Below are 17,999 nucleotides of genomic sequence, written 5' to 3'. Positions count from 1 at the left end.
AGAATAACGTGACTGCAACACTGCCCTAACTATGTTGTCGAGATCCAGAGGAAAGGATGGTTCATGAGGCACGATGGAAATATTTCTTCAAAGTCAGAAGAATGAGACAACAGATGAGAATATTCCCAATTTATACACATTAGCCAAATGTACAAACATGTAGAAAATCTAAACTTAAAAGAAGGATGTCAAAAAGGTGAGATTGCGCACCACATCCACTTTCTGGGTGAGTTACTTGATTAAATAAACTGGCTTCATACATAATATGAGAGGTCAGCTTTCTCTTTCGGCTTTGTGTAAAGGATCGCCTTGGGCAGCTCTTGAAAAAGAAAGTTCTGCCAGAGTAATTTAAAAGTGACAATGTAATTTCGAGTTATTCTACCAGTGAAAAAATAGCCACTTAAAACAGAGCGTGAGTGGCTTTTTTCAAGGTCATTGTGATTTTGTGTGCGTGTGTGGATGTGTGAGCGTGTGCGTGTGCACGTATGCATGCCCCTGTGGGTATGAGGTCACGTTTAACACTTTCTGTGTTGCACTCTGGAGTAAAAGAGATAAGGGAAGCGTTCTCGCTCTGGCAGAGAGGGAGAGCAGAGGAAAAAGGGAAGGTAGCAAAACAACCTCTGAACCATTTTTATGTAGGTCCATGTCTCTTTTCTTTTTTTTTTTCCCACATCCCAGCGTGGATGTTAATACCCTTCAAAGGTAAACCTTATTTCTGTGCCACTGAGCTATGCCCAAAACCTCCCAGAGGCTTCAGGTTTTTGATCCAAAGGTCCTTTTCATGGGCTCTAAGCCCATTTTTTGGCTTGTTTGTAAAATGACTCCCTGTGCAGGAAGTGTGTGTGTGTATATGTTTGTGTGACTGTTTGCATGTAGGTTTATGGTATGGAGGGGTTGCGGGGGAATAAAAAGTGGTCACTGCTTAACATATCTTGTTTGTTGCTCCCACCACTCCCCTCTCCCTCTTTGTGTGTTTATTTCCAGCAGCAGGTTCCCCGCGGAGCCCCATCAATAAGACCACCCTGACTCTGATCAGTGTCATCAGCTGCGTGATCGGCCTGGTTTACTCTTCTCACCTCTCCTGCAGCCTCTCAGTTCGGGTAATCCTACATGTGCCGGAGCACCTCATCGCTGACGGTAAGGCTTTACACCAGCCTCAGATTGTGGATGCAGCTTTTCCACACACAACTCCGTGGTCGCTCAAAGCCCCGGGGGGCTGAGCTGGCATTTTTCTGCCGCTCTCCGGGGAGTTCAGCTCGCTGTATCTCTCAAACCAAGTGCCTGCGCTTTGCAGTCGGGCTGCGAATTGCTTGGCTCTCTCAAAGACAAAGGTAAATGCCAGGTCGACCACCCCCTCCCCAGCTTTTCCATGTGAGACCACACAGCAAATGTGCCCTCAAAGCATCAGAGCACATTGAGGCCAGGTCGCAGTGACCACCCGCAGCAAACCCTCCATCACTCTTTCCCCTTGTACTTTCTGATATGTTGAACCACCTTGCTAATGAATTTCAATGTAGCACCTGCAAAAAAAAAAAAAAAGAAAAAAAAAACGCACCACGGGGGCCAAGAGCTGGCTCCTGCTGGCTCATTGGCATTTTTCAGCTGTCACAGGAGTGAGCTGGCAGTCCAGATATATTATAGACTGTGACTAGGCTCACTCATCTATCATCTGGAGGTCTGATTTGATTCGGAGCGCTGCTGCTTTCCGGTGGTATACGCTGGCCTGCCAGGGAGATATTAAAATTCCAGGGAGGCGTCCAGGGAGGGAACTTTGAAAGGAGAGATGAAAGATGGTGAATTCGCCTGTTGAATTACAAAACTGGGATCGATTTAGAACGTTTCCATAAATGTCTCCACAATCTCATCAGACTTGATTTGATGTCATGGTGAATCAGATGAAAATCTGGATTCTACCACTGGGGAAAGAAGCTATTAATGCCAACAGCTGCGCATGTGTCTGCCTTCACATACAGTGAAGAGAAGCACGGAAACGTAGAGTCACACCTTTCTCCTTGCCTTTCACATCAGGGAAAGTAATCATGTGGAGATGTTTGTCTACTCACGCTGGATAACAATATCTGCTGCTATTCAAGACACACAACAAAGCCAGGACAAACTTTTTCTGTCTTGGAGCGAGTCTAAAATAGAATGTGTCTGAGGCTTATCATCTCAAATTGTATTTTGTGGAAATAGGATTTCTACTACCCTTCGTGTCTTGTCTGAAACTTGTCAAAATTACATTTAAAACTATCTTGGGTGTCCCTGTGGCCCAGTGGTCTTAGGTGCATAACGTGCCCATACTGATAGCAGCTGGGGACCTCTATTGCCTGATCTAAGACCGTCATACCACTGGCCTGGACAGCTATTTGCCAGAGCCTCAAAAGTTCAGTCACTCAGTGGCTCATAAAATTTGTAGGATGTTGAAAATCCAAACTCACAGAATGGTAGGCAATGTTAGCGGCCACACGGAAAGAACAAAAACACCTTCAGCCCAATGCAAAGCCATGAACGCGCCAAGAGTCTAAAGCCATGATAATTGCTAATGCTTACATGAGCCCTCTACGATAAGATAAGAGAGATAAGATGGGACTTTATTGATCCCACACCAGGGAAATTTAGTCATTACAGCAAGCACGTTACATAAAGCGAGCACAGTGGCATGAGAGCTCAAAAAATAAAAATCTAAAAGTATACGAGATACAGAATAGTAAAAACAACTATTTCCATGTACATTTGTGTAGATTATTAAAAATAGTAAATGCTAAAGAGTCCTACTGCCCTAAAAAAGTACTGTTGCTAGTAGTCTTATTTAGAAAAAAACAACTAACTACTACATGACATGTATTGACAACAATAACATGCCTACACTGCCAGTACTAACAATACTGATATTTAGCAGGCTTGCAATGTTGACCATCGTAGAGTAGCCCGCTAACTTGCTAACATTAAGTAAACTACTGAAGGGAATGTTGTTCACTTTGCAGAGACAGTCATAAACCAAAAACCTGGCCAAACTGCAGTGTTTCCCTGATCATGGCCCCAAAGTTGGATGATCACCAGAGTTATTACAATCCATCCTGAGGGGGATATGAATATCTGTACTGGCCAACCAACTGACGTTACCATACCTAGAGCCAGGTCACTGGAAAACATGATTGACGGTGATCAAGAGAGGTCTCTTCATTAAATTATTACAGCAGAACCACTGAATTAAACAGAAGACTCATTTATGTATCTTCTGGCCACGAGTGGTGGCATTGAGTTGGGGTGAGGGATAAATTCTTGCTCCATCTTTCATTTTACATGGCTTGCATTGATTTTCATGGAAACAACATTCTTATAGTAAGAAATTTAACTCTGGCTCTGATGATGTTTCCTGTCTATCTCTGCTCTCAAATACTGAAACCAACAAAGAACAATAATTTCTGTTTGAGTCAGAGACTTCTACTCGTTGATATCTGTGAGATAATGTGAGATTGCTAAACTTCTGCATAAGAGCCGTATTTAGACCCTGACTGAAGCGCTGCACACGGTGCTTAAATGGATGATTTAGCCGTGTGCCCACTCTACTTATTCTAGCCATGGAAGTCCATTCGCACATACGTGGCCTTCTGCGAAATTCACACTTCAGGTGATGATCACTCTCCGACTCAAGTTGGCTCCAGTTTCATAATCTTTTTTTGTCAGAAGTCAGTTGGTGGCTGTTTTTTTTTTTTTTTTTCATACATCCACAAAGCTTTTCTGTTTGATATTAGAAACCATTTCATGATGCAAAACCAAAAATGTTTTACACCCATGGTTGCCAGAGACATCAGATACGTAAAATGCACCATAAAAACAGAAACTTTGCTGATTGGAGGCTTTGGAAGTTTTTCTAAGCAATATTATGACTCTCCACAATTAAGCAAACAAGAAGTCTGCGGCCATTTGCAGTGTGTGCTCTACTTTTAAAGGGATCATCAAAGGGGATGGCACTAACTAGGGCACACAGAGCTTGCCAAGAACTCATTAAATATGCTTGGGTTAGTGAATGCCCAGTGCGTCCCAAGTTTGCAGGGCCTTCGGTCAATGTGTGTTGCAGCTAAATTACAGAGATCACACAGTGGCCGGCTCTCAGTATCAGGTATTACAGTGACACCTGCTGTGCCCGGTGTTCAGGGTCCTCTGTCTCCCAGTGACAGACTCTTTGTTTGTTCGCTTGCTTTTTTCTTTTGGTTGGTTGAAATTCAAGTTACTGTATGTTCTTTGAAAACATGCTTTTCGAAGCAGCTGCAAACTGACTTCAGGATATATTTCAAAGATGAACCTCCCTGGTTCCCTACAGTAAATTATTTGAGCTGACCGTGTGAGAACCCACTCTTCATGTGCACTGAATGTAATGAAACTGATACCAACTTTAAAATGAGTAGTAATTTCAGATAAATCCAACTATCATGCGGTCCCTCCTGCTCCACAGTTTACCTCAACCAACCAAATGCCAGATATTTGAAATGTGAAACAGTGCAGCTTAACAACATTGTCACGGTTCTTCCTTTATATTCACCTCACATGGTGGCTGAAGCTCATGTTGGCTAATAAATAGCATGTAGCTGAAAAGGCCCTTAAAATCTGTCTGCAGATGCAAGCGATGTGTTGACCTGACACTGGAACGCAATTCCACTGCCACTTTATTTATGTCACTAATAATACATGTATGACGTTTAAAGTGGAGAAGCATATATGTGTTATTAAATGACTGTAACTGTTAGCTGTTGATTCTACAGTTAGTAATTATACAAAGGTGTCGAGTGACATCATTGACACGGTTTCTGCAGAGTAGCATGCAGACCCTCAACTTTAACCCAGTTACAGTCACTGGGACATACAGCCAATTAAATCTGTGTGCCATCATCCTAATTGAATCAAATGCACACTGTATGTAAAGTCATTGGCTCAGCAAGAAATACATGAAAAGGAGAGAGTTCCATAATACAATTTCCCACTGCACCGATGGGAAGGACAGAGAAGACGAAGCACACTCACATACTTTAATGCATATATTCAACAGACCAAACCACACGGACATGTCATTTGTTTATTTATGACATTGTCTGATCGGTCACCATTTGAATCCTTGCGTATATTTATCTAAACACTATGGAAAATTTGTGTGCACCATTCCATTTTCTTCACTTTTACCTTCCTCCTCCTGGTGCTTGTGTTTGGCTGCAGGCCAGCAAAGTGGATGCAGCTGGCAGCCTGTGGTTACTGATAATAAGCAGCACAACTCTTAGTCTTGTTATTCTAGATGTTGTTTCATTGAAATGTTTCTCAGTGTTCGAATAGTTTTTATCGTTTAATTCTGTTGCTGTCGAGGTTTGTTGTCTTAGCTGGATCTCACCTCCTACTTTAATGATATTAAGTAATAAGCAATCTTTTGCAAATATCACAGCAGATGTTGGGAAGGTTGTTTGAGGATTTTAATGCAGGGTTCAGGTTCATCTTGAAGCAAAATCAATGCTCAGCTGGTATTTTTTAATCAAATATTTAGTTTCTGCTTTTATCAAACCATTTTATTTTGAAGGTTTTTTAATACTGAGGATTGGGGTTGTTCTCACCTCTAAAGTACCCCACTCCCCATTTCAGCTCAGAGCAGTCAAGCTCTGTGCTTGCTGTCTTTAATTTAGTAGAAGACATTTTGGATACTGTTGCCCTCCTTCTCATTCTCTCCTGCTTTCCATCCTCCCTCCACCTGTCATCTGTTCATTCACTCTCCACGTCCCCTTGCCTCCTTTCCCACTCTTCCTTATCTTCAACCCTCCATCTCTCTTTTCTTCGCTCTGAACCTTTCTTCCTTATACTCTCTCTTTTCACCCCTCCTCCCTCGGTCATCCTCAGGATCAAGGTTCATTTTGCTGCAGGGGAGCCAGTTGGACGCCTCAGACTGGCTGAACCCGGCTCAGATCTTGTTGTACTACCAGCAGAATGCCAGCGGGCCCTGGGTCAGTGAGCTGTGTGGACGACGCCTCCTCGACCCCTGTGAGCACCAGTGTGACCCAGAGACAGGTGAGCCCAGAACACAACATAAACAGGTTACGCCCCTGTACTGTGCAGGGACTGTTACCATGGCAACCTAATTAAATATTACTTGATATGAGGTAATAGGATACAAGGTTTCAGCTTTCTGGCTTGACGAGCTTTTGTCATCACTTCCATGGAGAGTACAGTTAAGCTACAGTTTACCTAGTATGATGTTCTGACAACTGTTGTGTGGCTTTATTCCTTAGTCTTTTCTCATCTTGGCACCTATTGCATGTGTAATAAACAGATTCTATATTTGTGCTTGTTTTCACCTCTTGTTTCACTGCTCAGTGTGCGTTCATTGTTCCTGATGATCTGCAGCTGATCACCTGATCTAACACCACTAATGCTACATCTCCAAAAGCCTGAGTTAAGATCACATACCCTTTTTTGCATTTGTTGGTCTAAATCTGTAAAAAAAGATAAATGTTATTGGCAGTGAAAACTACGCAAAAGCCAAAGGATCAAGGTGGAAAAAGGAAAAAGAAAACTGTAGCAGAGACTAATCATCTGCAATCAGGGTGCAGGTGGATATTTTTACAGTGAGAACAGACAGTGATTGTACAGTGCAGAGCTTTTTCAGCCAGCCAACACATAGTAGAATGGTCATGATAGAGAATGTGGCATACAACAATGAATGCCCCACCTTGGCCCCTTGATACAATAAAAGCTTGGATTTTTTCATGAACTCATGCCATCAGAATCAATAGAGTTTTTTCCTAACATAAAATCAACACATAGGAGCTTTAAGGGAACTTTGTAGGAGGAATAAGAATTAAATGCTGGAGCTAGGTTTGTCTGACCTATTGCCAGAACCAAAACAGTGATGCCCCACTTCTCTTGACATGTCAACACTATCACATTCATTTGTGTTTAACAGCTAAATGGTCAGAAGCGCACCAGCCATAACATTCTGTGTCCACTGTCTTCATATAGATTTGGTATGTTTTTAAGTTAAAGGGCAGGAAAAACACATTAAAATTGATGAGGCTGTTGATATAAAATAACAAATTTGTGGTGAAGAGCAGACAAAGATGAAACGTCTTAGAAGTCTGTCCATGTGAAAGTTATTGCCAAAAAAGAAAAGAAAAAGAAATTGCCCATTGTAGCATTATCGTTGTCTCTTCTCTCTGTTGCAGCAGTTTGTGGTTTGTGATCTGTTCAGTTCATCAAACGTTATCGCTGTAATTGGAAAGATTCTACATTCCACAGTTTTTTATCCATCAAGGCCACACAGTGTGGAATTTTAGAAAAACAAGACTGGGAAGCTCTGTCTTGCTGTATGCAAACTGAGCGGACGACTGAAGAAAGGAGGCACTTGTGCAAACCTGGCTTGAAGTTAACATTATAGAGCACAGTTTTGTCTAGTCTTGTCTTGTCTTGCTATGGTTGGAGACAGAGGGGGGCTTTCTTTCTGTGGAGCCTGTGGAGCCCCAGTCCTGCAAAAGTCCTCCAGAACTTGCAGTCTTTGTGTCCTCATCAGTGAATCTTTTAGTGACCAAAACAGTCCGTCAGTGGCTGTTAGATTGTTGACAGGTGTGGCTATGATTATGGTCAATTGTGCTGCAGAGCCTGGAAGGGAAAAAAGATAGCCTGGAGCACTCGACCCGGTTTCCTCCAGGGGAGCTGTCTGCACAGCTCATCAATTAATTAGCATGTCTCTGCTGTCAACTTCATTTGTACTCTGGATAACAGCAGTAATTCTGTCTATAGCGTCAAGCTTAAACTGGAAGGATTTTGTGAGCAAAATTTGAAAATTGAATATACTTCATAGATAAATTCATTATCGCAGATTAACTGTAATGCAGATGAAAATGAGCATGTGCTAGAAAAACTTTTTGCGCTAAGATTTTGCAATCCTTAATGAGTAAATGCCAACTTGACAAAATGTGATCTTCATCCAGCTGCCTGGTTTAATTGGATTTGCTCCTGAGTTGCCACTCAGCTGTTACAAACTGCTGTGATATGATTGTGAAGCCATGTTAAGCATGTGCTAAGGTGGGGGGTCACTAGGCTGAAAAACATGATGAATGTATGTTGAAAATGGCTTCAGGAAACAGCATCAGTACAACATCTCTAAAGGTTGTGAACAGTATAACTGCAGTGGATTTTTTTATCGATCTCTCAAAGGCCTTCAGTTGACCATCTTATCATGCAGCAGCGGCTGCTCAGTATTGGACTCTCTGAGCAGGCTGTTGGCTGGATTGAAAACTCCTCCTGAAAGGACACAATGTGTCAGATTTGATAGCATTTCCTCCGGGGTACTACGTGTTGTATCAGGGATCCCCCATGGTTCAATTTTTGGTCCACTTTTGTTTACTATCTCAGGTTGAAAATGACAGGCTGGTTTCACTCCTCACTTTCCTCTCCAAGACTGGAGCGCACAGTCTTTAATCAAGTCTATGAATTCCTTTCTGATAACAACGTGCATGATTGTAGCCAATCCGGTTTCAAATGCAGACACTCTATGGAGACTGCGCTCTTATCTGTAGTGGAAACACTACGATCAGCTAGAGCTACTGGTCAGTCCTCTGTTCTACTATTGCTCTATTGTTCTACTGTTGTTCTACTGTTATTCTACTGTTGGCTGCCTTTGACAGGGTTAACCACCAAACCTCTCCACACTCACTGAGCTTGGTTTCTCAGGATCTGCTCTCCGCTGGTTTGAGTCCTATCTATCAGGGATATCCTTTGCAGTATCTTGGGGGGGAGAAATGTCTAAATCTAAATCCCACTGCTTGGCCACACAGGTGGGGACAAGGGTCACTACTTGGACCCCTTCTCTTTTCAATATACACCACTGCACTTGGTGCAGTCATCCGCTCACATGGCTTCTCATACCATTCATATGCTGACAATACCCAGCTCCTCCTTTTGTTCCTGCCAGATGACCCCACATCTCGGCACGGATATAGGCATGCCTCACCGATATCTCGGCCATTTGGTGCCAGAAGTTTGCGTTGGGACACTTACTCTTGTTGTTCTCTCCTGTCCAGAACCTTGCTTGTGAAAATCTCATATGTACGTCACCTTAGATAAAAGTGTCTGCCAAATGACAAATTGTAATTGTAATTGTACTATCTATGTAACAGCCTGGGAAAATGTTCCTGATGCAGTGTTTCATGTTTACACAGATGATGCTACAAAAACTAAATTGACGTTGTTTTCTAATACCATAAATTAATTTGCTTCTCTTCCTAACATTGTAACTTTGTAGGACAGTTGGATTCAATTAGTGTCACAGTCCTATCTACGCATGTTAACTGATGATTGAATTGAGTGAAAACTTGATGATAACTAGATTTTTAGTGTAGAAACAAATCCTGCTTTTCCTGTATTCTAAGGAAAAAATTGGTTGAGGCTATGCTCCTACTCTCCTTGACTATGGTGATCTATTGTACAGGCACGCCTCTGCACATGCTTGCATCAGCTGGATACAGCGCACCGCAGTGCTCCGAGCTTTGTCACAGGCCGCGAAGCTCTCACTCACCATTGCACCCTATTGCCAGAGTTCAGTGGCCTTCATTGACCTTGCGTAGACTCCCCCACTGGTGTATATCTATTTAGAAATCCTTGTACTGGGCGCTTTATTATTATTGTGTGTATGTCTCAAATGATACCAGTAACCAATGTTCAGTTGTTATTGCTCCTCCAATGATGCCTTCTTATTGTCCGACAGGTAAAAGTGAAGGGTTTGGTGGCAAATTCAAACTGAATGTGTAATTTCTTCACCAGATTCTCTCTGTTCTGTCTGTGTGTGATTCTGTTGGGGCCATGTCAGGTCTCAGCATATGTTAAATATCTGCTGTAGATTTATGCTTGTCTATCTTGTTTTCTATTTTTTATCTTTTTTTGCATGACTTTATCATCTGATCCATCATGTCCCAGTCTGTCACATACATTTGTTACGCCTCCTGTTTCTTATACTGTAAAGCTGATGTGACTTGGATCAAATATTAGATTCAATATTTTTGTTAAATTTGAGTTAGCAGACTGCACTGTGGTCAATTTCCACTGCTCTTCCCGCATCTCGTCTGTTTGCTGTCACTTGCTGACAGAGCTGAGCTGTGGAAATGCGCCGAGACCACGTCGACTGCAAAAGCAAAGTTGTACTTGTAACAGAATCTAAGTAGAACAAAAAATGTTGGTCCAACAGGAAACAAACATGGAGAGTGTAACCAATTTAACCAACAGCTACCAAACAAAGCCAAGTTGAATGAACCATAGTGTTACTTTAAATGGAGTGTGAGGAGTTTCACACATATTTCTCTTTTTTCAAAATCATATTCGGTCTTCTTGTTTGTTGCATTGCATGTAGATTGTCTTGTTCAGCACTGGATACATGAGTGATAGTTTGGGGGAAGGATAGATGTACTGTAAAACTGATGGTGGGCCTGAAATTATCCTTGAGGCATATTAAGGAAAAGCAGTGTGTCAGTAACGTATGACTGATGCTACATTCTATGATTTTTTCTTTGTGACCGAAAGACTGAAAAATGAAATGGCCAGCTTATCTCAAGGTTGTTATTTAATCTTTATTAGGTTGTCTGTGATCATGCTACTCACGACTGCTTACAGTTTGTATCTTTGTCCTTGCTTACAAATGCCTCATACAGTACCTAAACAACACACTGATGTAATATGTAGCTGGGATTATGAAAGCAATGGCTGTGACTGGCAAATGCTGCCTGACAGATGTGATACAGATGCACACTGTGACTGTATGGGCAGTCAGCTTGTTATAGTTGTAGTATAGTTGTTAGAGCTGTTTTCTCAGAACATGTGTCTGACATGTGAAACAAAAACCAGCAAGCATGAAACACAAAAATCTAAAGATGTAAAAGACATAAAAAGACATAACGTATGAAATACTGAGCAGAAGATACACACGCTTGAAAAAACAGCCATGTGCAGCTACTGTACATAATGTTTTATTCAGGCCTCAGACCACATTCAAATTCCAAATGATGAGAACAGTGTGCTGATAAAACAGAATTGTAGAACATTTTGTTGTTTAACAAGCTCTTTATCACTCTCTCTGCCAGTGAATACATTCTGATCTTCCTTGCCTCCAAATTCACTGTGAAGACAGTGGCAGCCTGTAAAACAGAATATAAGACGAGTTGTTTTAACAACTTTGAAATGATTTAGCCTGAAAAAAGCCCTTCTGCAAGTAAAGCTCACTTTATTTTGAAGGCAGGCCACCACAGTGTAATTATTCACAAACTCTTTTTTTTTAGAACTGTTTAAGTGACTTTAGTTCACATTTCTAATCATTCACAAGATATACGTGTAATCATTTAAAAGATTTCTTGTCATACGTAAGTTTTAACATTTTGGATGTGAAAAAGACACTAAATATGACATCCTCTGTCTCCTTGGACGTGTTGACTATAGACTACCAGAAAAAAAGCTTCTCTCATATAAAAACAGCCCAGACTTGACAAAAAAATAAATAAATGAATACAGCTGTACAGATCATAACAAAGGCTGAGCAGCAAAACTTTAAATGAGTTCTTTCACGAGAAATCCCTAAGCTTCCTTCACATCAGATAAGCAATCAGCAATTGTGTTTGCTTAAAAATAATAAACCGTCTCAGTTTTGCAACCAGTAAATAAGTCGTGACAGATAATAATGTTTATTAGACGAGACGTGGAGAGTCTGTGTGTTAGACGCACAAATAAAGCAGCTGTTAATACTCCACATGTGTATGTGTATAAGTTAAGGTGCTCACAGAGTATACAAAACATGTTGATAATATTCCTAAATTAATCAAATGGCAAAACAAAAGAAGCAAACGTCTAAACTGAGCATGTTTACATTTTGCAAACGTGAATCAAACAACAATCACTAGATTACTTTATTGAATACAAAGCGACAACCTGATGATTATGAGACTAGATCTGAACTTATAAAGAGCATCTAATGGGCATCAAAGATCTTTTCACTGTCAGGAGAGTTCTGCTCATTGCAGCGTGTGTTTGTGATGGCAGGGTATTTTGACTGGAGTTAGCACTGTATCAAAGGACTGTAGTAATTGGTTGACAGGTCAGTGGGGGGAGGGGGCCATGAATATTACTGCAGAAATTCACAAGCTGTTCATATTAGAATAATGGATTCACATTTGTTTGCATATCCCCAATGGAGACATGAAAACTAGTGGGCAGAATGACTCATTTTACTTTTACCTGCTTTCTTGGAAAGTCTCTGCCTTCGTAACTCAAATTATGAGTGCAGGAAGAAATCTCACATTTAGAGAGGAGGAAGTGTCTTCCTTGTTTTGCATCCATTATTCAGCAGCATAACTCTCCCCTGGGCAATACAGAGTGAGTTCTGAGACCTTTAAATGAATCAAAAAGCTGAGCCAGTGTGTCTCATGTCTGCTTTTCTTGGAGAAAATTCTGAGACTCACCCACACACCCTAAACCACACTGTGCCCACTCCGTAAAATGATATATGGACCAGCAGGACTGGCAGCAAGGATTCAGTAATTATATCGTATTTTTCACATGATGCATGCGGAATGAAAGAGTTGCATGTGTGTGTGTGTGTGTGTGCGTGTGTGTGTGTGGGCTGCAGGGAGATTGCAGAGGTGCTATAGATAGCTTAAATCCAATCCTCATTTCTGCTGGAGGAGATACTGATGAAAACTGAAATGGGCTGCGACAATATCTACGCTGCTCCTGCAAGACATTAAAAGAGACGGTGGATGTTTTAATGCGTGATCCGTCCCTTCCTGCAGAGCCCTAAACCTGGCCGCTTTGGGTGCTCATGTTTACGGGCTCTTTTCACCACCTTCTTGACTAGAATATGTGTGAGATACAAAGAGACATGTTGTGTCTCTGGAGGCACATTACCACATCATCACATCATCACATACTGGCTTGATTAATGTGGCTGCGTAATGGATCAACGTGTGGATCTGCCTGATGAACTGAATAGTGGCACAACAGTGCATCAAGTAAAATGTACCTCAGTGCAGCTATTGGTGCCCACACAACAGATCAAGGTTTCCAGGCTATTTAAGGGAAGTCTGGGCAGTTTGCTTAGCCTGGTCACCCTAAACAAGGTTCAGCTCTATGTGTTTTAAAGGGTGACAAATAGCTGAGTGGGATGTGATGAAAATAAAGTGTGAAGCACAGAAACTGGCTCACTGCCTGTATATTGAGTAATTATGGAATGTGACACCTTGCAAGTCTAAAACAAGTTTGAGCTGTGTGCTGTGACCTTAGCCTGCGATGAAAAGGCAATTAAAGCAAGATGAGGCATTTAGCAGCATTCAGCTGCAGTGCAATAAATCTAAGCAGAATGCTACAGCTTCTATCATTCCATTCCTGCTCCAGCATTACAGTTTTTTTTTAACACAATGTAACATGTAAAATTGCCTTTCTAACATCAAACATTTGAGCTCTTTCACTGCATTTTGAACAAAGCAGCAAAGCAGCGATTCTATTCAGAGCTGCCGTGTCTGCATGTTGGGAGTGCTGCCAAGGGAGGCGTTGGAAAAGCAGCCAGGTGACAGCAAAGAGTATATGAGGAGGCAGTTTTGACTTCCCATGGCGCGTCGTTCAGGTGATGCATTTTTGCATTTAAGGGCAGAGCATGTAGCTAATGTAGCTAACTTGACCACATTGCAAACAAGAAATGAAGGAACTTAAATATAAAGTTGATAAATATAAGAAATTTACATTTTAGCCTGACCAGCGCTGGATGTCAGTATTATTTTGTTTGTTTGTTTGTTTAAAAATCCAATAATGATATATCAGCCAATACGCTACATCTTCTTCTTTTTTCATAAACTTCCCTTACTTCCCATTCTTGTCAGTGCTCTCTGGTGGACAAACTGTGCAATGACACTAACTTACTTTACTTATCTCAACCTTTGGCACTGATTGGCTGACTTGTGTGCTGATATATTTGTATGATATCTATGTGTATTGGTCTACCTATACGTGCTTCCAGGAGTCTGCTGTCATGCTGCTATAAGACAGGAGGGGCACAAGCTCGGAGCTGTTAGAGGAGAATTATAAGTTTTGGTTTTGGCCATCCTTCCTGTCAGCAGTCATAACCTTATACTCATCAAGTGATTCCTGAGATCTGAAATGACTGATGACTAAAAAGAAGTCTGACAGATTTTGGTTTTAAAACTATTTAAGAGTTAGCCTTTCTCACTTTCTGTGATATATTTAAATATTTACCACAGTTTAGACCACATTGATGATTTTACACTCACCTACCACATTGGCAACTTGACAGAGAGCTTGTTTGCATTTTACGACCCCTAGCTCATGGTGGAAAAAGGGAAGCAACATAGACCAGTTGGAATTGGTTAAAGCAAAGTTATTTATTATAAAGGTAAGGAAAATGATGTTTATAAACAAGACCTGAGGCAACACTAAAAGGAAATGGGCCAGCGAGTGCTGATGAATCAAAAAACAATCAAAACCAAAAGAGGACTCTCTGAAACTAAAGCTAATTAACGAGAAAGAATCCAAAACAAAACCCTCTCTGATTAACTAGAGACTGATTAACATCAACAACCAATCAGCACCCCTCATTCCTAATGTGACTAAACAGGGTTGTCATTACCCCCATGTAAAATGTCAGCATCAGGGTTGAAACTGGCCCTGACCCAGTCCTTCTCATAACTCGAAATACCTCTCACCAACAATACAGCCACACACAAAAGACACGTCTGGCGCGCTGCTCTACAGCTGCCCCGACTGCCGGTCCGCCCGAGCCTTTCTGCGTCCAGTCCTCGATTGGCGCCTGGGGATTGGTGAACGGGCCCTGACACTGCACCAATCCAGCGAGCGGACAGCCAAAGGTGGGAGGTGGGAGGCGGAGGGAGACCACACCTCCATGACAAGCCAATCCCGCGCTGGGGTCCGCTCAACCTGCACCGCATACACACTCCTCCGAGGCATGGCAGGTTAGATGAGGGGGGGACATCGGTGGCTGTAACATTGCACTTTTACCTTTAAATAAAGCATATCGACAATGCTTTTGGGTCTGCAAATCATGCAAGCAAATCATGCAAATCAAGACCATCTTACAGTCTGATGCTGTGACTGTCTGTGTTCTCAAATGAATAAGTCACTTGCCAAGGTTCAGTCTAGTGAGCAATGGGTAAGAAACATGACTTTAGACTTTTAGCCTGCTCCTTTATTGATCCCAGTTTGGGAAATTGTTTTGTTGCAGTAGCAAACATACAGACAAACACAAAATCTGTACAAGAATTGTTTAAACAGTAACAAAAAAAGTAGCAAAAAATATAGACAGGAATAACAGCAGTGAATTTAACTCAAACACATAGACCATTAAAAAAAAAAAAAAGCCCAAAAGTTTACCTGCTAGCTAACACTGCATGGACCAGTACTAGGAAAGGGTTTTGGTCACAGGATTTAGAAATAGTGGGTTGGATCATTTGGTTAAAGTGTTGGCCTGATCATCAGAATTTTAGTGTTTGTTTCTCTATCACGCTTCGTTGCTTCGCACTTTAGCCATTACTTTGGTAGGTACAGTGTTGTCATAACGGTTTGACATGATGTCCAAAAGTATGAAAATAAAAACCCAAGTTCTGATAAACCAGACTTTTCCTTGAATACATATCCAGCAAGCAGTGCAATTTTAGACTTGCACTGTTCTTGTTAGGACTCCTGTTAAGACAGCTAAGTTGAACTGTGTTACTGGAGCCTAGACTTTCTTACCTGATCATCAACCTTGCACCCATTGTGACAAATGAGCCACTACAAAATGACAAAACAAAATAATTGTCCAAAAAGCAGTTTTTTTCATTCCTCATCACTTCACTCTGGCCAAGCACCTCAAACAATTGAAGCCTTCAGAGCCTTCCTTTGCTTTATTAGTCAAAAAGGAAAAATGGATGTCGAATGTTTGCAGAGCTTCTACAGTTCGATGTTCAGGCTTTGAGCAGGAATGTTTATCAGGAAAGGTACAAAGTTCCCACTGTCTCCTCCTGTGTTTGTCTTGAGTTGGATTCAATTTTTCACTAATATCTCATTCAGTTCCCCTTTAGAGCTCGAGCTAAACCAGACCTAGAACTGCATGGATTAAACTGAAGACCATGCAACATTCTTGTGAATCTATGTGTGCTTTAAAAAATAAACAGCCTTGAAATCCCAAACTGTCTGGTCATTGCCTTCTCATTCAGGTAACATGCAGAAAAATCAGTGAATATGATTTCCTTTAGCCTGGCAGATACTGACAGGTGACCTTTTCCATTAACAGTGGTGTAGAAAAACCTGGGGCCTATGCCCTTCAGTTGCCTCCTATTGAGCATGAGCAGAGCATGTTGTACATGTTACTCCTGAGTAACCCTCTAAACCAAAGGTGAGACCCCATCAGTCACACTGAGCAAAGTCAAGACCAACATTTCTCCTGGGTGCTGACAGCAGAACAAAAAGCTGATGCTTTGCTGTTCTTTGCTAAGAGGCTTCGCTTATCAGGAGGATGCCAACGCAGAGCATTCACTGAGTCCACGTCCCTTCACCTCTCAAGTTCCATTGGTGAGCAGTTTTAGACCATCACAGTGCCTCCATTTGCACACAGTACAGTTGAGCAGTGTTGCATGTGATCGTATTCACAATTGCCCCAAAGTGTTGCCTTAGGCCTGAGTGCTAAGTGGATTTTGTGAATTCACAGTCCCAGACAAGCTTTGCCTTAGTAAATAATGACAGTGCCAAGTGTCTATTCATTAGACTAATCACTGATCTAATCACTTCTCATTTAGGTAGTGGATGTTATTCAGTGAGTGGGACCAGTCAGATAACTGTGAAAAACACTAATATAAACTGAGTGTATTAAATCGAGACATTTGCAGCGATGGTTCAAAGTTATCTTCAGTATTTACTTCTTGGATTCTGTCTGGCGTTCTTTTTCATTGTTCAGTGAAGCTCTGGGAGCTGAAAAGTTAGGTGAAAGAAGCCCAACATTTTTTGGTGTATTTACTGCGTTTCAAAAAGAGTACGATTCGGCTCATTAGACGGATGCCACATTAAAAAGTGAGCATGTGGTTTGGGATGGAATTTTTGTGCGTGGTGAAACAACACGGAACCGTTGTGATTTTTCTGATTGATTTTCAAAAGTGTAATAATATTTTGCAACAGCTACTTGGCAAACATTTTATTTTTTAATTTACTGTTTCCTTTTGTTTTTTTTGTTTTTTTTTTTCCAGCTAACTAATATAGCTGGCGGGCTAACCAGGAACATGCTAACAATCTCTGAGCATGATAGTCTGGTAAATTATTGGCTTGCTAACTGATATTTAGCAAGCGAGCTATCTCATGAGCTCATCTTGTGTGCAAATCACTTAGCTGTCATAAATGCTGGTTCACCTGCACTCATAAAACACACTTACTTTTCTCTGTACGCCTCAGGAGGACTAAATACAGATGTTTGGTTTATTTTTATCCAAGTATGTTTCATGTATTATAAGTGCATTGAAGCACAAGAACCTCATATTGTGAAGTGAACCACAATGTTGCACAAGGAAGTGATGTATTGTGCTTGTATCAGGGATAGCTATGGAAGCACAAAGTAAGGAAAACTTTATAGGCTTTTGTTGACAAATTTGTACAAAAATACAGCTGATATAGCTGAAAAAATTACATCATTAAAAATAAGAGATGATCAAGAGTTCTCTAACTGCCTGAAGAGGATATTCTTGGGATCGCTCTCATGGAGTAACATAAAAGGAAAGGAGCAAAGGGCATTCTCCAGCAAATAAAAGACGACTTGACTAATGAACATGTCATTGAATAACTGCCTCTCTGTTTGCAGGAGAATGCCTCTGCCTCGACGGCTACATGAAGGACCCGGTGCACAAGCACCTCTGCATCCGCAGTGAGTGGGGGCCCAATCAGGGGTGAGTTATGATAATCGCCTCATGATGGTTCATGATTGCTCATTATCAGGC

The 17,999-nt window shown here is 41.4% G+C and overlaps 1 protein-coding gene across 6 annotated transcripts in view; it reads left to right on the top strand.

Moving 5' to 3' along the window:
* astn1 (astrotactin 1) overlaps positions 1 to 17,999 on the top strand; it is a 370,801-nt gene that overhangs the window by 108,030 nt on the left and 244,772 nt on the right. For 3 of the 6 annotated variants that reach the window (XM_070974412.1, XM_070974416.1, XM_070974415.1), the window contains 3 exons: positions 988 to 1,137; positions 5,878 to 6,045; positions 17,864 to 17,948. In XM_070974412.1, the coding sequence (XP_070830513.1) occupies positions 988 to 1,137; positions 5,878 to 6,045; positions 17,864 to 17,948 (403 nt within the window). Of the gene's footprint in view, positions 1 to 984; positions 1,138 to 5,877; positions 6,046 to 17,863; positions 17,949 to 17,999 lie in introns of all 6 variants that reach the window. The other 3 variants (XM_070974410.1, XM_070974413.1, XM_070974414.1) reach the window with 1 other exon arrangement.

This window comes from Chaetodon trifascialis, chromosome 11 (assembly GCF_039877785.1).
Source record: "Chaetodon trifascialis isolate fChaTrf1 chromosome 11, fChaTrf1.hap1, whole genome shotgun sequence".
Taxonomy (NCBI): Eukaryota; Metazoa; Chordata; class Actinopteri; order Chaetodontiformes; family Chaetodontidae; genus Chaetodon; species Chaetodon trifascialis.
Note: the sequence above shows the minus strand (reverse complement) of the source record. Positions and strands in the feature narration are given on the sequence as shown.